Genomic DNA, 20,870 nt, shown 5'->3' on the forward strand with positions numbered 1-20,870 from the left:
TTTCATAATCTCTCATATGCATGGATGGTGATGGAACAAAATTGGGTTGATTGAAACAGGCAGAGTTGCTAAAGCTCTTCACTAATGCTGCAGCCAGTTTGACATTGAATTAATTAATGCCATTGATGTGGTTTGAATTTTTTCCCTTAACTTTGAATTTTGAAATTGATCAATTTTCCAGGCTAGTCTCCAAGAGCCTTACCAATCAGTCTTTTATTTAACAAGTATTTATTGGATGCCCTTTATGTGCTAAGTGTTCTGCTCAGTAATTTGGAAATACTCCAATATTCCAATCAGTGGAGATGTTTGTTCCAATGATGCAGACTGCAACCAATTCTTACCCATCCTGTGGAATTCTTGTCAATGTCCTTCCAAAGTTCATTCTAAGATTTCTAATCAACATGCTCTCAATATTGAAATGACGCCAGTTTAGTACAAAAGCCAATCTCTGGCTACCCCTTTTGCATGTGAGCTGACTAGCCCACCTTCCCCCAACCCCAATCACAGGTTTCTTTGGCGGGCTCCTTTATTATAGTTCTTTGTAGTTATTTCTTAACTGTCAAAGCAAGCTTGTGCCCAGATTGATGCTGGGGGATAACGGTAATAATTCACATTTCCATGCTACATTAAGTCTCAAAAAGTACTTTTCTTAACACAACCTTGTCACTGTTTGTTGATCCTTAACCCATTGATGAAGAAAACTGAAAGTCTAAGAAAGGAAGTGGTTTGGATGAGGTTGTCAGGTTCTCAATTGTGGCACTGGATTGCTGCTCTTTCCTCTTCACCACACCCAATCTCCAAAGTCAAGGGCATGGACACCATGACTGAGTAGCTCACATTTTGGCTAGAGAGACACGGAATACAGCATGATACTGTATGCAAAGAACTTTGCAAACTTTAAGGTTCTACGTGGCAATGAAAAAAAATAGTGAGCATTACCAAAAGTTATAGGAAACCCTCTGTCTTTTTGAGATTTACTGTTTAATCAAGTGATCCATCAGTATGCATTTACTAAAGTGCTTATTATGGCCTAGGTACTCGGGAAAAGGCAAGAAGGAAAGAAAGGAAGGAAAGAAGGAAGGGAGATAGGGAGAGAGAAAGGAGATAGGAAGGGAGGAAGGAAGGAAAGAAGGAAGGAAGGAAGGAAGGAAGGAAGGAAGGAAGGAAGGAAGGAAGGAAAGGAGGGAGTGAGGAAGGAAAGAAGGGAAAGAGGAAGTGAGAAAGGAAGGGATAGAGTGAGCGGAGAAAGGAGGAAGAAAGGAAGGAAGGATAGGAGGAAGAAAGGAAGGAAATATAGGAGGAAAGAAGAATAAGAAGGAGGAAGGGAAGAAGGAAGGCAAAAAAAGATGAGAAAAAGGAACATAAAAAAAGAAAGGAAAGGAAGAGCAAGAAGAAAAGAGAATAAAAGAAGAGAAAACACTCTCTGCCTTCCAGGAATTCACATTCTAGTCTAGGGATACCACAGACACAGATGAAGAATATTGGACAAGATAATTGGGGAGGAGTATAGGCTCTAATAGCTGGGGTGGGTGGGGTCAGGAAAGGCACCCTACAGAAGTGCTAATTGAGCTGAACTTTGAAGGGGACTAGGGATTCCAAGAGGCATAGCCAGAGGTAAGGTGACACTTCATTCCAGGCCTGGAGGACAGCTGGTGCAAAGCCCAGGAGATGGGAGATAGTGTTGTATATGAGGAATAATTAAAATGCCAGAAGGCCTAGACTATTGTGTTCATAATGGAGACTAAAGCAAAAATATTCTGTTTAACATATGCTTTCTCCTTCCCTGAGAACCCAATGCTTGGTCCACGTACAGACAATCTCTAACTTATGCAAGTCAATCAGTCAGCATTTATTGAGTACCTATTATGTGTTAGGCATTGTCCTAGACCTGGGTGGAGAACCTGTGGCTTTGAGGCCACAAGTGGCCTGCTGGGTCCTCAAATGTGGCCCTTTGAATCTAAACTTTACAGAGCAAATCCTTTTAATAAGTAGAGGCCACAGGTTCTCCACCCCTGTCCTAGACAGTGGGGATACAAAGACCAGACCGAAAGAGTTTTTGATTTCAGTGAGTCTCCTGCCTATCACAGGACCTAACATGTACATTGGGGGCATATGCAAAGTAGCTACAAGGTGCTACAAGGTGAAAACAGGAATATGCCAGAGCCAGCTTCAGTGAGCTCATAAGGCCTGATTGTTAAATTTTTCCGCTTGAAGATTTACACTCAGACATTGGCAAATGCTACAAATCAGGGGCTGAGAGATTGATGTATTGCTTGTCTAGATTTTATAAAGGTGATGGAGAAAATTTTAATAAAGCAGATTATACTTTAAAATGTGTCATGCATAGTAAAAAGGAAAAAAAAAAACAGAGGTTCCATTTTTAAACATTTCCCTACAGTCTCCCAGGTAGAAGTCACTAGCAATGTAGAGACAAGGAAAGGTTTCATGTAGAAGATGACAAATGAACTGAGTTTTTAAGGTCACTAGAAATTCTGAGAGATGGAGGCAAAAAGGGAGTGCATGCCAGACAAGGGGAATAGCTAATAAAAGGAACTAGAGAAGGAAGGAGGAGGAAGGGAAGAGGATGAGGAGGGGCAGGAGGGGAGAAGGGGGAGGAAGATGAGGAGGATGAGGAGAAAGAGGAGGAGGAGGAAGAGGAGGAGGAGGAGAAGGAGAAGGAGAAGAAGCAGAAGGAGGAGGAGGGGGAGGAGAAGAAGAAGAAGAAGAAGAAGAAGAAGAAGAAGAAGAAGAAGAAGAAGAAGAAGAAGAAGAAGAAGAAGAAGAAAAAGAAGAAGAAGAAGAAGAAGAAGAAGAAGAAGAAGAAGAAGTTACATAATGCTTTAAGGTTTGCAAAAGGCTTTAGCCATGTTAACTGACTTTGTGCTCACACTGATCCTGGGAGATATGTGCTATTGTAATCTATTTTGTAGATAAGAAACTAAGGTACAGAAAGGTTATCCAGCTTGTTTTAGGTCCCACTGCCAGTAAGGTCTGAGGCAGGATTAGAACCCAAGGTCTTCCTGCCTTCAAATCTGGCCTTCTCTCTTGGGCCACTTGCCCAAGTCAGACACTGTGATGCCAACACAGATACTCTGGTTCCCAATGGCTGCTCATTGTACTGCCTTCCCTATTTGCACTGCCTCCCCTGTTTTCAAACGGGGAAAGGCTTGAGGCAGATTATACATCTGTCTTCACTTCATCCCCAATGCCTGTTCAGCCAATAGAGCTCCCTTTCCCAAAGGCCTTAAGAGTTTTAGAAGCCTTAAGAGGATTCTAAAGGAAAGGACAGCAAGAAGAGAGGCTGTAATAGGTTAAGGAGGAGCCCAGAAGAGACTCCCAGGAAGGTTTCTCAGGAAAAATTACCTCCCCCCGAGCCCAAAATCCCCTTCCCAGCTGCCTAGATCTTTCTTTCTTCCCCATAATTTGCTATAGTGCTGGAAATTTGCCAATTAGAGATTTATTTAGGTTAGGAGACCTCTATAATTAGCTCCATAGAATATTAGCTGTGGAAAGCACCTCAGAGATCATTTTACAAAAACAGGAAACATCCTAGAGCTCAGAGAATGACTCTTAAATGGCAGAGCTGGGTGGTGGCAGAGCCAAGGCTGGAACCCCGACATCCAGACTCCAGGTATGATGATCAAGGGCCCAGATCAGGGCAGATTCTCAGACTATACGAGCATCACCTAGCAGGTTTCCAATTCAATGGAATCCAACAACCATTTTCAAGAATGTGATCTGTGCTGTGCTCTGTGTTAAGTGCTGGGGCTCCAAAGAAAAAAGAGAGAAGAGTGTTTGTGCTTACATTTTACAAAGAAAAAAATACATATGTAGGTATAATTTAATTACATATCATAGTATTTCATTTCTTTTACACATAATTTTGGATATTTATATATAAATACATATTTCTTAATTATATATTATTTTAATATAATTATTTTAAAATAATTGGCTTTTTTCATAACCCAAATATTTTATGCATTAAAGATATTATTCCAAGGAGAAATCCATAGATTTCACCAGTCTGCAAAGTGGCCCACAACAAAAAGAACCCACTGATGTAGTTTTTCTCTGGTCTCATGAGATTTGACAAATTTCCAAAGAATTCCATTGACGTCTTTCCCATAGTCATAGATTTAAAGCTGGCAGTCCAGGATCATAAGGCTATCTGGTCCACCTTACTAGGTTAGGAGAATGAAGTAAACCGGGTAAAATGACCCAAGGCCACACAGCTAATTAATGTTTCAGATGAAATTCAAAGCCAAAGCTTTCTACTGCCAAATGCATTGAGTCTCTGCTACATATCTTGGGAGGAACTAGCTATTAAAAAAAAAAAAAAGCAGCAATCCAGATTCTGTAGTTTTCAGATGTGGGTAATGAGGGATCGTACCCATTTTCACGTGTCCCCTCTCTGGATTCTCCGAGTCTCTGGGCTGCTTTCTCAGCTGATGGGGCCAAGAGGAGCCCATGGCATGCTCGCCCTCGCTTATACATCCGGCCCATAATTCATTTCCACAGGCCGAATGGTGAATCACGCAATGTCCGGCCCTCGATGCTTTTAGCTCCAGCGGGTGCTAAATCATCAGGCCAGCATTAACCAAAGCCCACAGGATTGATTTACTTCTCAGCTAAACGGCATCGGTGCGGTTTCATTGCCCAGTCATCCAATTTGCTCATTGCGGTACTTAGAAGATTATTTATCTCCCCCTCCCCTCTTTCCTTCTCAGCCTCCCCAACACTGTTGCCAGCAATAATATCGTGTACTTTTAAAATGCCATTCTCCAAGGCGGCTGCGAGCTTTCAGCAAGTGCGATCAGCTTAATCTTTGGCACCTTTGAAGGTGAAGGCGAGGGGGAAGGAAGTGGCCTTCCCGGTGCCATTTAAGGCTTTGAAATTGAGACAAAAACCCAACTTCTATGAATCCCAGCCTGTCACTCTGGTAACTGAGGCTGCTTCTCTCCTTAATTGGAACTTTTATATCAGGGAGCTGATGTTGGCAATGAGAGACAACAGAGTCCTTTGGGTGAAGGTTGTGAAGGATTTTAAACACCTGAAGTAACAGAAAGCTTCATTTTCTCCCCGGGAGTCACAAGATTTCTCTCTCTGGCCCACTGTGGATGGAATGGTGGTGTTTTAGATTTTTTAATTTCTTCTTCATCTTTGCTCTCATCATTTCACTTCAAAGACTGGGAGAAACACTGTAAGATACATTGTTGCAAGGGGGTCAAAGACAGAAAGCAAAGCCCATACAGAGCAAAATATGCCAAGCAGGTATTATTTACAGTAGCAACGAATGGAAACCAAGTAGATCACCAATTACTAAAGAATAGCTAAAAAATGATGGTGCATTTATTGCTGGATTATCACTGCGTAAAAAGGAACTGGGGCTCTGAAGAATTCAGAAAGGCATGGGAGGGATGTGTCTGAACAGATGCGATGGATGCATTCAGCCATGGACAGACAATATACACAGTGACTAAGACAATACTCCTGGAAATGTCAGAAGTCCCAATCAGAAAGCTGTGGGATTCTAATGACCAAGCTTGTCTTGGAAGAGAGGTGGGGTGCCACAGTGGAAAGAAGCCTGGCTCTGTACACAAATGATCTGGGTTCAAATCCCTCCTTTCATGCTTACTGACTCTGGGACTTCGAATGTCGGTTGAACAACATTTATTTTCCTCATCTGTAAAATGAGAGGGTTAGATTAGGAAGCCCCTGAAGTCTCTTCCAAATCTGAGATTCCATGGACCCAGGAGGCATTGGATGACATCATGTCATGGTCTGGGGTCTTTCAATAAATTGGTCTCTGTAGACTCCAATTTCTATTTCTATGGTATCATTGTGTCATAAATAGAGAGACGGAAGGGATCTTAGATGTCATCCAGTCCAACCCTCCCTCATTTTCCAGAAGTGGAAATTGAGGCCCATACAGGTCAAGTGACTTGCCCAAGGTCACACAGGCTGTAAGTAGCAGATATTACCCTAACTTCTCCAAACATCACTGGTGGGCCAGAAGATTGTGATCATTGGTGGGAAGTCAGCTCTTCTTCTGCCTGAAGTCTCAACACCTGGCTTCTGGAGTGTGAGGACCTGGGTTTGAATAATGACTCTGCTCCTTACTAGTTCTGTGTGACCTTGGGCTAGATCCGTGGCCATTCTGTGCCTGTTTCCTCATCAGGGAAACTAAGATTGTTTAGTCTGAAGTGTGAAGGGAGGAGGTGGGTCGTGGTAGCTGTCTACAAGAGCTGTCATGTGAAGTAAGAGTAATTAATGATAATGATGATAGATAGATAGACAACATTTTAATAGTACTTTAAGGTTTACAAAGTCCATTTCATGTATTATCCCATTCAATGCTCACAACACTTTTGGGAGGTAGTTGCTATGATTATTCCCATTTTACAGATTAGGGCCAGTGATTAGTCCAGGATCATAAGCATTTATTAAGCACCTATTAAGTTCCAAGCACTTCCAAGATAAGAGAGGCTTTTTGGATGCATTATCTTACTTGAGCCTCCAACTACTCTGGAATACAGGTGCTATTATTCTTCTCATTTTAGAGATTAGGGCCAGAAAGTTGATTTGCCCAAGGTCGTGACAGGGATGGGAAGAGAACAAGCATTTATCATGCACCTACTGTGTTCCAGGTGTTGCGATCTATGGGGTGTTCAGGAGGACGTTAATCAAATGTATGAATTATGCATCATATCTTGGTAGCCAGAAGCACCTCAAGCTAGGCTAGAGGAGAAACCAAGTTAGTGAGACATTAAAAGCAGCCTTCTCCAGCCTTCTCAATTAATCAATCAATGAACAAGGATTTATTAATTTCTTACCATGTGACAGACATTGTGATAACCTCTAGAGGCAAAAAGAAAGACAAAAATTGTCCCTCTGGTGGGAGGGCTTGTTGGGCCTCTTAGGCCCCAACAAGGGCTGCTCATTCACCTTTGGTGTCCACCTGATTCACTCAGCTCTTCCAAGAGGCTCTAAGAAGCTGCAGCACACACAGAGGCTACACCCCAGTAAACCGTCTTGGCAGATGGGCTAAACCAGGTTGAGGGCAACCAACAAGCCTTGAATCCGTGAGTTAGGGGGATTTCTACCCAATCATGTGAGGACTTTCCCCAGTAGAATGGATAGATGAGAACAATGTGTTCTCATGGCCATGAAGGCTGTTTAGCATGCTTAGAGTTTGGTCAGTGTTTCAACGATCCAGCCAGCAACTCCTGGGGTCTGTAAGATCCACCAACAGCCAGCACCCAGAAAGCTGCCAACACACTGCAAAAGCACAGGTTCTTTTGATCTGCTTTAGTAAGGAAAGCAACGTTAAGGGGTTGACAAGTTTACTTTAATTCAGCATACAAATATCATTCACTTAGTTCAGGGGAAAAGACCAGCACCCTGAACTTCAGAGCAAATACAAACAAATTACAAACATCAACAGACAGACCAAACACAGATTAATAGATACTAACATCTAGGTTCAGCCTGGGAGCTCATGAAAGGGGCTGGCCCAGAGTCACATGTGCCACCACTGCTGTGGGTATGAGCTCCAAAGAATAGAAAGCCAGCCCCTGGTTTTATATCTTTTTCGGGGTCAGGGGTGAGTCACACGTGACCTAGAATCGTCACAGAGAGTCACCCACGTGACCTAGAATCATCACAAAGAGGCCACTTAAACCCATGTGGTCTAAAAGCCCCTTCTGTCCCAGACATGTCACTCAAACTCATGTGTGAACTAGGCCTTCCCCTTAGGACCCTGGGAGCTTCATGCCCACATCGGCTTAGCACCTAATAGGGGTTTGGGCCTGGGGCTTAGCACCTAGTAAGACTCCATGAAATACACTGAATTACTCAAAGGAAACAAAAGCCAAACTCTTCAAAGGCACTTGGTTGAACTAAGTGCTAAGAGCCCTTTTGCTTACCAACCCAGTCAGACATCAAAGACACCAGGGTCATCCACTACATCGTCAGCCATCTCCAGCTGGCCTGACTTTGGTCTTGCCCCTGGAAGAGAGAGTGAAGCTGAGGCCTTTCTGCCACTCTTGCTCATTCAAATCTAATTCATGCAGACGTCAAGATATCACCTTGTGATGTCACTGGAGTCTTCTTTGAAGGGGACCATGACATCAGGAAGATGATGCCATGACTTGCAAGTGAATTGGCTTTAAGCGAGGGTGGGCTGTGCAAAGTCACCAGCCTCACTTTCTTCTCTGGAACAGCCTTGTCATTGTGGATTCTGGTTCAGGGATAAGTGGGAGTAGATGACCACTAACAGCTCTGAAACTGGTCCAGATGTCGGTGATTCCCACAACCCCACAGAATTCTTTTGCATGAGGTTTTGCCTTTCATTATCTGTGTCCACATTTTTCTTCCCAATATGTTAGCTTCTTGGGAGCAGAAACCATCTTTTTTTTTAATCATAGCATATCCAGTGCCTATAACAGTGCCCAGAGGCCCTTAGTAAGTTCTTGTGGGATGAACAGATGAAATGTTGTGATTCTTGTTGATCTGTCTAATGATGGGGTTTGATAAGCTGGGGTTAGACTATAGAATCTTGGGCTTCTCTTCAAGGTCCAGATTTGGTTCCCATGATCCTGAAATGTCTGAGGCCCCTTGTAGCTGGATATTCCATGATCCCATGTCACCTGGTAGTTGGAAGTGAGACACAGGCTGTCTTAATGCATATCCCTCATCATTGGGGAATCTCATTTATGTGCTAGTTCCCATCTGCAGAATTGATATTTACACAAGAAAGCCCTTGCATATGCTTCAGCAAAAGGAAGAGATTTGGATTCACTTATCAAGGCTTGTCTTGTTCCTTTTAGAAAGTTCATTTCCAGAGGGAGGGCAATTCCTCTGGTCAGTTCAGTTAACCCTTTCCTATTCAGGTCTCTAGGACTCTTGCTTCGTGTAAGACATTTCTGAGAGCTTAAAGTACACATCTCCCCTCCCACCCTCTTTTATATCAATCAATATCCATTACAGGCCCTTGTCATTTAGAACACTTTCCTGGGGAGAGTTGTTAGTTATCTGCTTCCATTTCTTCTGTAGACAACTGCTCTTGGGTTTCCTAAGAGCTGGGAGTGAGATGAGTGACTTTTGGTACATCAGCCTCCAGGAAGCTTCCAATAAAAGCCCAGGAACCTAATCGATGCCCCCTCACCACTGGGTGAGGAGTGATTGATTACTATCGACAGAGGACCTCCAAGTCATTGGAGTGGCAAGTGCCCCTGTCCTCTCATCACATCTATTATCCATGAGGCTGCTCTTGGGACAAAGGAAACAGCTTTGGATGTCTGATGGTCTCTCTGTGAGGAAATGTATCTGTTAATTAGTTGGTCTGGAAAAAAAACAAAATAAAATGTGGGTCAGCCAAAGATATTTGGGAGCTTTTTGGTACTGAGGTAAGTAAAAAGAGGACCCTCTGGGTGGGAAAGAATGTTGGATGGAAAGTCAGCTAGATCTGGGTACTGCCACTTAGGTACTCGCTGTGTGACCTTGAACTTGGTCCCTCTGGGCTTCACTTTTCTCTGTCTTATAATGAAGACTTATATGCATTCGATGACCTTTGATGTCCCTCCTGTGACTCTGTCAGCTTTAAGAGCTAAAAACAGAGGAGATTTCTCAGCATTCTCTCCCCCTACCCCCACCTCCCAGTTTAGCATGGCCACATCACAACTTAAAGGATGTCAGCCCTGCTGTGCTTGGCCCTGACGTTATCGATCAGGGAGCCGGTGCCTGTTTGTCTGGGAAGGACAGGCGTGAGCTGTCTGGGGTGGGGAAGGAGGGGAGATGCTGTCTGGGTAGGAGGACATTAGGCTGCGGGGTCTGCTGACCCGGTGCGTGTATGGAGAGGAGGGAGCTTAGTGTAGTCATGACAACTGCATCCAAAGTTTGCCAGGAGTCTTGAGGTCCCAAGGACAATGAATTCTCATCTAATGAAGCCCAATGGAAACCAGGATCAAGAAGCCCTTGTAGAGAATGCAAAAGCCGGCCCCAGCCTGGTAGCAGATCAATGGAGAGCTCACAGTAGATTTGGTTATCTGGGCTGCCATCTAGTGGCCGTGAGACTTACTACAATGAGACTTCAGATGCAGGGCCTATGAATACAGCACCCACTCACCAAGCTAACAACAATCTTTGCCATGGAATCTCACCTGTCCTTCAACTTTTAAAATTAAGGTATTTGGCTTCCTCACATGACTAAGTGTCAGGCTAGAGTGTTTTTTTCAGTAAAGAATCTTTTCTTTTTCATTATTTTGTTGTTGTTCAGTTGACTAAAGTCATATTCAACTCTAAGTCAGCTCATTTGGGGTTTTCTTGGCAGAAATACTGGAGTGGTTTGCCATTTCATTCTCCAGCTCATTTTACAGATGAGTAAACTGAGGCAAACAAGGTTAAGTGACTCACCCAGGGTCACAGAGCTAGTATGCATCTGAGGCTATTTTTGAACTCAGGCCAGACTCTAGGCCTGGTGCTTTAAGCACCGTACCACCTAGCTGCCCCTCTTTCATTTTAAGGGCAAAGATTTCAAAGTGAAAGGAAACTCAGAGTCCATGAATTCTAACCCCCTTGTTTCACAGCTGGGAAGACTGAGCCCCAGAGATACTTAGTGATACCAGCAATATGAGCCTGGGCAAGTCACTAAATATTTCTGGGCCTCAGTGTTCTCAGCTGTGAAATAAGGGGGTGTCATACAAGTCCAGGAAATAGAAACCTAGGAATGAACTCAGAGTCCAACTGGAGGTCCTTAACCTTTTCTATATCGTGAATACCTTTGGCAGTGTCGCAAAACCTATGACTGCCTTCTCAGAAGGATGTTTCTAAATAATTAAATAGCAATACACAGAAGTACAAAGAAATACCAAAATCAGTAGAAATAAGAATGCATTTTCCCCATCCAAGTTCACAGATTTCCCTCCCTAAAATCTACCACACAACCCAGGTTAAGATCCTCTGGTTAGATGAGTTCCTTCATTTTACAGGTTAAAAAAAATGGAGACCCAGAGAGAGAAGTCAATTGACTTGCCCAAGGTCATACAGATGAGGATGTGGCAGAATCAGGATTTGAACCTGCCTCCTATGGCTGTAAATCAGCATATTCATCACTATAGCCCAGTATTTCTTTCTATAGAGTAACAGATCGTGGCTAGGACTGGGAGCCAGGAAGCTGGATTTCAGCCCTCATGCTGTTGTGGATTTGCAATGTGACCTTTGGGAAATCACTTCTCCTAGGACTGCGTTTTGTGACAGACATCATCGGGCTCAGTGGTGTCAATACTGCTTCCAGTCTTGAATGGCTGGGATGCTAGGGCAGAAAAGCTGCATGAAAGACAAAAATATAATAACAAAATAATATTAATAATAGTACCAATCAGGAAATACATATTTATTAGGTATTTAGTATATTTTTTCAGGCACTTTGAGTGAAGTGCAGGGGAAAGAAAGAAACCTGAGAATAGTCCCTGGCCCCCTTTGTTGGAGCACCCATTGGATTGGGGCAGATAACATTTAAATAACCGTACCTACAAGGCATATGAGGCAGCTGGGGGCACCATAGTGCACAGAGTCCCCGGACTGGAGCCAGGAAGTTCAAATTCAGCCTCAGACACTTTTTAGCTGTGCGACCTTGGAGAAGTCACTTAACTCCTTTCGCCTCAGTCCCCTCATCTGTAAAATGAGGTGGAGAAGGAAATGGCAAGCCACTCAAGTGTCTTTGCTGAGAAAACCCCATGCAGGGTCACAGAGATTCAGACATGGCTGAAAATGATTCAAAAACAACAAGAAGATGTATACAGAATAGATGGAAGGCATGCTCAGAGGAGCAAGCATTAACATCTGGGGTCCAGCATTAAAGGCTCTCTGGAGTTTGAACTGAGTCTTGAAGGAAGGTGGGGAAACTGAGAAGCAGAGGTGGGGAGGGAGCTCATTCCAGGCATGAGGGACAGCCAGTGAGAAGACAAAAAGATAGAATGTGATGTGGGAGCATGACCAAGTAGTCAAGGTCATCAACACCATAACCGGTTGTGGCAACTGGGGTTTTGCACCAAAGTGGGGATTATACGTTTTTTTTCCTAATAAAATTTAAGATGCTCAAGGACAGTGAGTTTCATTCTTATCATAGCATATCCAAAGCCTAACGCTGTGCTTGGAACATAATAAATGATTAATAAAAGTTTATTCTATTGCTGGATTGAAGTCCATAAATTGACAAATTTGTCCCAGGGCACAGAAAATAAAAGGGCATCTGAGCAGTTTCTTTCTTCTAAGGAGGAAGAGTAGGGAAAAGCCTAGTGCAAAGATGGAGCTTGGATGTGGGAGGGAATGGAGACCAGTTAGTGATGGGAAAGTAGGGGGTGGGGTGTAATAGTAATTAAGGTGGTACTTTTTGCTGTTCTTCTCTTAAGTTTCTTTAACAATTCTGGCCTTTGTTTGATTGGGGCAGATAAAGTGGGATCTTGTCTTGGAATTTTTCTTAGCACTAAGACAATCAGGAGTCATTCATTGACTTGTATGTGGTGGTACTAGGGATTAATTTTCCCACACCCTAAATGGAATTTTTCACTGTTCTTTGAGTGCTTCTCAGCACAGAGGTAATTAAGTGCCCCAGGGCCTGAGACTGGTTTATAAGATCCAAGGTTGGCATTTGACTTTTGGGACACACTCATGAAGGAGACTCTGGGCAAGCCTCAACTGCACCCCAGCTTTGCTAACTCAGATGCATTGGTTCTTCTCTGGTAACTACGAATTGTGGTTTGCTTAGACAAAGTCTGTCCATTGATTTTTGTAATTTCTGTTTGTGTTTGCCTTGAAGTTCAGAGGGTTGATTTTTCCCCCCTGAACTAAGTGAATGATATAAGTATACGTATGTTTGATTAAACTGAGATTGTTAACCCTTTACAATTACTTTCTTTAGTAAAGCAGATCAAAGAACCTGTGTGCTGGTTGTTGTTGGTCTTACGCAGCCACAGTAGCTGCTAGCCACAGTACTGCTACATGGGGTCAAAGTGGGGAAGGAGCTTCACTTTGGGGATTGGGTGGGTGAAATCCAGGGTCTCGGTACCTGACTTCCAGATTGGTTAAAGTTCAGGAAGGGAAGCCTGACACATTAAGGCAATCTCCTAATACCAACATGAGTCTTCAGGTGCCATCTTTGAGCATATTTCCCTCCCATATACCTGCCTGGCAACCGAATATTATTTTGCTTCTGGAGACTCTTTAGAAGAGACAAGTCCAGAGTGGAGAGAGAGAACCAAGCTTCGCTATCATTAGGGAGGACCCCAATAGTGTGTGTGGATCAGGCTGGAAATACAATGGGCTTCTTGTAGGCTAAGAAGGAGATCTCCAGGGCCCTGGCTGACCTACCCAGTGTAGCAGAGAAATGCTTCTCCAGGCCTAGGAATTCTGAGCATTTCTACCTGGAGGAAATGGAAGGTGAACTTCAGGCAGGACATACAGGGGAGTGAGGGAGCCCTTCAGTCCTAAGCCATGGGGTCCTTTATTTTTCTTCTGTGTCCATCCTGGCTTTTCCAACTTTATGGAGGAGGTGGGGCAGGGTGAACTGGAGTATGGAATTCAGCTTGAAGGCCTGGGAGTCTTCTCCCTCAGCATCTGCCCATCATGAATTCAGAGAATGAGGCCCCTGCCCCAGAAGAACTGATGACTCTGAAGAAAGGTCTATTTGGACCCTTCAGAAGAACACAAAAGAGTCAGGCAGGATGGAGTCAGCAAACTTGGGCTCACACCCTTTCTCTGACACTAACTCTTGACCTCTGTTTCTTTCTGTATAAAGTGAAGGGGTTCTTTCCAGCTCCTACGTCATATGCATCTTTTCCATGTGGTTCCATCACCATTGAGGCTTAAAATCGGGAAGACTTAAGTGGACCTTCCTTCATGACCTTGGGGAGGTCCCTTTTCTCTGTGGCCTCAGTTACCTCCCTTGTCAAATAAAAGATCACAGATTTAGAGCTGAGAAGGACTTTGGAGGCCATCTAAGTCCTGAGTACTCAGGACTTCATACTAGGAAGCTAGGACAAGCATCTCATTTTAGAGAAGAGGAGACAGGAGGCCCAAGGAGACTAAGTAGTAACATTGAGTAACCACAGCAATAACATACACATGGTGCTTTAAGGTTTGCTTATAAGATTTATGTATATTGTCATTTGTGCTTTACAGCAACCCTATGAAGTAGGTGTTATTATTATCCCTATTTTACAGATCTGAAAACTGAGGTAGGAAACTTTCCATGACTTTCCCAGGGTCATATAGTCAGTTCAATAGCTGAGGCAGAATTTGAAAACAGATCTGCCTGACTGTAAGTACAAGACTACCTCCATTATACCATCATACTTTGATGAGTAGAACTAGATTCTTTCCAGTCTTTTCCAGATTTAACCTAGAGGAAGCCAGGTGATATGGTGGATAGACCTGGAGTCAAGAAGACTTGTGTGCAAATTTGGCCTCAGAGGTTTACCAGCTGTGTGACCCTGAACAAGTCACTTAACCTCAATTTGCCTCAGTTTTCTCATCTGTAAAAGATAATTTTATTATAATTTATTATAACAACATTCCAGGGTTGTTTTGAGGACTGAATGAAATAATATTTATGAAATGTTGGGCAAATCTTAAAGCACTATTGCAAGGCTATGGTTCTCCTGTTTTGAGGGCTTGGGGGGCAAGGTTAGGATGGAGGTCCCTAGCCCTCCTTCATACCTCTCCACCAAAGTACCTACATTCATCTTGTAAGTGTTCCTACTACCTTCCCAGTCCCTAAGAACTTAAGCTTTTGGGGTGCCCAATATGAAGAAGCAACTGAAGTAAGCACGCAGTTGTCAAGAATAATTATTCAAACTAGGAAGCTGGTAAATAGCCAGATTCCTGGGATGGGGAAGGGAAGGTTCAGGGGTTGGGGTCCATCGATGCAGGAGCAGCCTTATGATGAGGCATGAGATAGACAACCACAGGAGCCAGTGTCCTGAGGCTCAAAAGAATGGAGATCCAAATTCAGAAGAGATTTTAGATGCCCTAGGGTCCATTTCATAGTTGAGGAAACTGAGGTTGGGGGAGGTTAAGGGACTAGCGATAAATATCCAAGGTAGGGGTGAACTCTTCCCCTCTATCTGCAGATCCAGTTATTTTATTTTATTTTTCCCCTCACTACCCACTCTCTGTGTCTCTTTCCTACTGGGGGCATTTACCAGCCCAACTCCAAATTGATGGTGCCTTCCGTACCCATTTCCATGGGCACAGCTTGTGGTCATGGGTTCTATTTGTGGCTCCAATGATGGTAATAACAATGAACTTTCCTCTAGGGCTTCTGTCTGCAAAGCTCCTTCCTTCCTGCCCTCGGTCTAGGATCCAATGTTTCTCCCTGGCTTAGTTCCTTGAAAGTGAGTGGGAACTTTCCTTTAGTGGACAGAGTGCTGGACTTAGAATCAGGAATATCTAGACTGAAAACCACACCTAGTGTGACCTTGGCCTAGTCACTTCTCTTCCCTGAGCTTCAGCTCATTCCTCAGTAAAATGAGAGGGTATTGACCACCCATCTCTAAATTTATGATCCTTTGACCTTAAGTGATACTGTATTTGAGGCCCGAGAACAGTACATGTTAGCTTTATCTAATACCAGAGACTGATGGAGGGCACTTCATAGGGGCCACGTGAGGAGAGGGCCTGCAATATTGCCATATGTAAACAAGGCTCCAGGGTATGGCCTTAGCACTAATTTGCCACCATCCACTAGGAGGTGCTACTGCATGATGATTCTGTCTGTCCTCCAAGCAGCTCCAGGAGGTTGATGGGTATCAGGATTTATCTTGCATGGAGGGACAAAGTCAGGACCAGTATACCTGGATTTAGAATCAGAAACACTTGGCTTTCCATTGGCTGCTCAGGCAGTAGTGATGTTCCCTCCCTCCACATCACCACCACCACCGTTGTATTATTTAATACAGTCATTTGAATCAACTGGGGAGAATATGTCGCCTAGGGGAGAGAAACAGCAGCCACAGTGTCAGGCAGACCTGGACAGAAGGCTGGTCTCCAGCACATCTCGGCTGCATGAACCTGGGCAAGTCTTAGCCTCTCAGCACGCCCAATTACCTAAGACTTTACAATGCAGGACAATGCTGGATTTAGAATCTGAAGAATCCAAATTGTGGCTCTGAAACTTCCTACCCAGACGACCTTGTGGAAGGAAGGTAAATTTCTTGAACCTCATTTTCTTCAACTGTAAGATGCAAAGTTTGGTTAGATTCTGGCAGCCTTTTCACCTCTAAATGGCCACATCAGCTATTACCTATACTCTTTTGTCAAAGATGGGCTTTCACTCAGAGGCTCTGGGACAATGTTTTTGCATCCATCTTTTGAGCTGTACTCTTTCTATCAATCTGGTGGAGTCAGTGATAGGCATAATGGAGTTCATGGAGTTAGGGGCAGCTAGGTGGCACCATGGTGCACGGAGTGGCAACAACAATCCACACTCCAGTGAAGCAGACTCTTTTCTTCTTGTTTTGTTTTATTTTGTTTTGTTTTTGTTTCTTCTAGTTCCTTCCATTTGCTGTAATTCTTCTGTACAACACGAATAATGGGGAAATATGTTTAACAGGAATGTATATGTAGAGCCTAAATCAGATTGTATGCCATCTTGGGGAGGGGGCAGGGGAGGGAGGGAAAGAAAATTTAAAACTTATGGAAGTGAATATTGAAAACTAAAATAAATAAATTAACTTTAAAAAATAATCCCTGCTCTAGAGGACCTCGCAGGGACCCCTGGGTGGCATCACATTGCATAGAGCACCAGGAGTGGAGTCAGGAAGGCTCATCTTACTGAGTTCAAATCTGGCCTCTGACACTCATTAGCTGTGTGAGCCTGGGCAAGTCACCTAGTCCTGTTTGCCTCAGTTTCCTTATCTGTAAAATGAACTGAAGAAAAACATGGCAAATCACTCCGGTATTGCCAAGAAAACAATGGGGTCATGAAGAGTCAGACAGGACTGCAAATGACTTAACTATAATGTAGTTAGCAAAAGTTTGAGGAGAATGTTTTTCTTTTACCTAGTTGTCTTGATTCTGATGTTTTGTTTTGTTTGAGGTATGCTGAGTAGACCAATTTAATAAGAGTAGAAAGTTCAGGTTGGAAAACAAAGGCTAAGTTGAGATTGCAGAGGGCTAGGCTAAGATTCAGTAATCATAGGGTCAGGGGCATGTCATTCCATCTACTCATTTTACAGATGAGAAAATTGAGGCTAAGGTCACACAGGGTTTAGGTGACAGAGGTAAGAATCACACCTGGGTGTTCTGCCTCCATATCCATTCATTTTTCCTCTGTACCCTGGCTCTTGGATTTTATTCTACAGGCATTGGGGAACCACTGAGGGCTTCTGTTATTGTGTCTTTGAATGCCTCGGACCTAGGACAGCTCCTGGAACAAAGTGGGCCATTTATATATGCATTGAGTTAAATTACATTAGTTTGAATTGAGTCAAGCTAAATTGATTATTTTTTTTTCCCTATTACTTCCTTCACACATTATCAATACTGTAGATTATTTCAACTGCCTCCTCTCTTCCAGTTCCTTTTCCCTCCCTGCCCCTACCTCCAGGTTCATCTTCCTAAAATATTATTTCACTGATGTCACTCATGCTCAGGAACCTTCAGTGGATTGGCCAATGCCTGCAGTATTCTAATGGTGGGAGGAAAGGAAAATCTAGTTTTGAGAAGCTGGTTATGCAGTGGATAGAGCACTGGACCTAGTGTCAGACTTTACTGACCTCAGACACTCACTAGTTGTGAGACCCTGGGCAACTCACTTAATCTATATTTGCCTCAGTTTCCTCAACTCTAAAATGGGAGGTAATAATAACACCTACCTCCTAGGGTTGTTGTGAAGATCAAATGAGGTAATATTTGTAAAAAAGCACTTAGCATAGTGCCTGGCACATAGGAGGTACTACATAAATGTGCATTCCTCTCCCTTGCCTCTTTCGAAGAACATGGTGTTATACTGGAATAACCCTCGGTCCTGAAGTCGGAGTACCTTGGTTTGAAATCTGCCTCTGAGGTTACTGCCTTGGTGACCTTGAGTATATCATTTGCTCTTCCTGGGCCTTAGTCTCCTGTAAAATAAGGGAGCTGGACTGGGTGACCTCAAGGTCCATTCCAGCTCTACATCATCGATTTTATAATCCTTGAATTATTATCTAGGATTGGAGCCGGCCCCTCTCAATGGATGTCTGCTATTTTGGAGATGATGTGGTCACCCTGGGAGGCCTTCCACTATCTAGCCAGATGCTTGGGTCCATATGAGACAGTGCTTTCTAAGACAGAGCCCCGTCATTTCACCCAAGGGAAGGCTTTCTGCCTCCTTTTCATGAATTTCCGTACACTATGGAATCAGTGCCTTATCCTTTGGGTTCAGTATAGTTATATGATCATTAAGTGATCCTATCTATCAATCAATCAAATATTTATTGAACACTTAATATGAACTCAGTCATCCATTCAACCACCTCTAAGTTCCTATTGTGTTCAAGGCACTATCAAATCAGACACACTTTCTATAGGATTCAGAAGTAAGTGGAGCAGCAGCTAAATGGTACAGTGGACAGAGTACCAGCCCTGGAGTCAGAAGGACCCGAGCTCAAATCTGACCTCAGATGCTTGTTAGCTGTATGACCCTGGGCAAGTCACTTAACCCTAAACACCCCCCCCCACCAAAAAAAATGTAAGCTGATGAATAGTAAAGAAAACTCACAGAAGAAAAGAGTCATTTTCCTCTAATTGAATTAGTTTATTTGCCCTGTCTTACATACATACTTCCTTTTACTACATGTTTACAAATAGCAATGATATTTTTAAACAAAGAGATTCAAAAGGGGAAGAAGATAGAAGAATAGTAAGATATATACACATACATATAAATACATATATGTATATAAGTGTGTTGTTGACTTTATTTTCAGTCATGTCTGATGATTTGTGACTCCATTTGGGTTTTTCTTGACAAAGCTACTGGAATGGTTTGCCATTTCCTTCTCCAGTTCATTTTACAAATGAAGAAACTGAGGCTAATAGGGTTAAGTGCCTTGCTCAGGGTCACACAGCTAGTAAGTATCTGAGACCAGATTTGAGCTCAGAAACATGAGTATTTCTGACTCCAGATCCAGCACTCTATCCACTGCACCACCTAGCTGCCTGTGTATATGTACATGTACGTGTGTGTGTGTGTTTGTGTGTGTCTGTGTCTGTGTCTGTGTCTGTGTGTGTAACTTCCGCGAGGAATTAGGCAAATAGGTAGAGGTCAAGGGGCATAAGAAATATTCTTTGAAACAGGAATCACAAACTATTAACAACTATATATGAAAGACTGTTATAAATGACTATTGGTCATAAAAATGCCAATCAAAACAGTTCTGAAGTTTCATCTCACACCGTGCAGATTGGCAACAATGGCAAAAGGTAGAAAGAGTTGATATCAGAGGGGTTATGAAAAAAAATACATAAACCGCTACATTATTGGTGGAATTGTAAAATTGTCACATTTATTCCAGTAAGAAATTAGAAAATATGACAAAAAATCATCTAAAATGCCTCAGATATCCCATTGCTAGGTATATGCCCCTAGGTTGAGCAAAGATGGAAGGAAAGGTATTACTCACAAAAATACTCATAGTAGTACTTTGTTCTACTAGCAAATAGCTAGAAGCAAAGTATACAACCATTGCTTGGGGAATGGCTAAACAAACTGGCACATCGATCTAATGGAACATTATGGTGTTATAAGAAACAGTGAAATGAATATGAAGACTAAAGAGAGGCATGAGAAAATATGAGTTGATGCTGTGAAGAAGGCTAAAACAGGAAAATATTACACACAGTCAAAATGGAAATAACAAAAATAAATAAGCTGAATATCGACTAATTATAACCAAACTTGTCCCCAAAGCAGAGAGGAGAAAATACACCGACATCCCATGACTGGAGAAGTTGGGAAATGTGTGTATGGAACAACACATTCTGTCAAATTGAAATGATGCATTTGCTAGTCTATGAAACTGCTTCCTTTTCTCCCTCTCTGTTTTTCACTCACAAGCAATGCCTTTCCTGTAGAGGGATGACATATTTAGATACTAATACATTTTCTTAAAAGTAGGGCAAATGAGTTCCAGGCAAGTTTACACTGTATACGTGATAAGTCAGGAGGGAATGGTAAAGCCATAGTCTCAGAAGATCACCATTATTAATGCTTGCATTCCAAATGCTTAAGTATCTCAAAAGTCTGTCAATAAATGGCAAGGGCTGTCTCTTTATCAAAGCAGACATCAGGAGATCTCTGAATAATTCTGACTCCAGGTTTTAAGAGGAATTATAGGCAAAAGGACTATGTTGGGTAAAGAAAAATGCTCCTAAAATGCAGACCAAATGGAGAAAGGTCAGGAATAAATGCTGTATAATAATTGGTTGAAGGAACAAGCTATATCTAGGCCAGGGGAAAGAAACCTCAGTGGTGGAAAGTCATCGAGTTACAGCATCTCAGAGTCATTAGAGAAATTATTATTTCTCCTCATATTAACGACCAATTATTAAAATTAAGGAGATCCCAGCTTTTTTCTCCCTGTCCCATTTCCTTGTCCAATCTCCCAAGGACTGGACTGATTGAAGACAGGAATAACATTCTCCTCATTTTGGGAATTGCTACTCTACTCTACTAGATCAGACTTCCAATCTAAGATGAAACCCCTGGCCCATTGTCTTCTGTTCAGGCTTGGGTAAGGGTTAGGGGTTAAGGGTTAGGGGCAAGGGTTAAGGGTAAGGTTCCCCAACATTGTCCATGTCACTTTTGTTTAAATTCCTCTGGTAAAGGA

At 42.9% G+C, this 20,870-nt stretch overlaps 1 protein-coding gene across 1 annotated transcript in view; it reads right to left on the minus strand.

Moving 5' to 3' along the window:
• The window catches only part of ADAM7 (ADAM metallopeptidase domain 7), a 120,432-nt gene that overhangs the window by 46,335 nt on the left and 53,227 nt on the right, over positions 1-20,870 (minus strand). Inside the window, exon 21 of the mRNA XM_036750131.1 lies at positions 4,394-4,577. Within this exon, the coding sequence (XP_036606026.1) occupies positions 4,394-4,577 (184 nt within the window). The remainder of the gene's footprint in view (positions 1-4,393; positions 4,578-20,870) is intronic.

Source organism: Trichosurus vulpecula, chromosome 3, assembly GCF_011100635.1.
Source record: "Trichosurus vulpecula isolate mTriVul1 chromosome 3, mTriVul1.pri, whole genome shotgun sequence".
NCBI classification, from domain to species: domain Eukaryota; kingdom Metazoa; phylum Chordata; class Mammalia; order Diprotodontia; family Phalangeridae; genus Trichosurus; species Trichosurus vulpecula.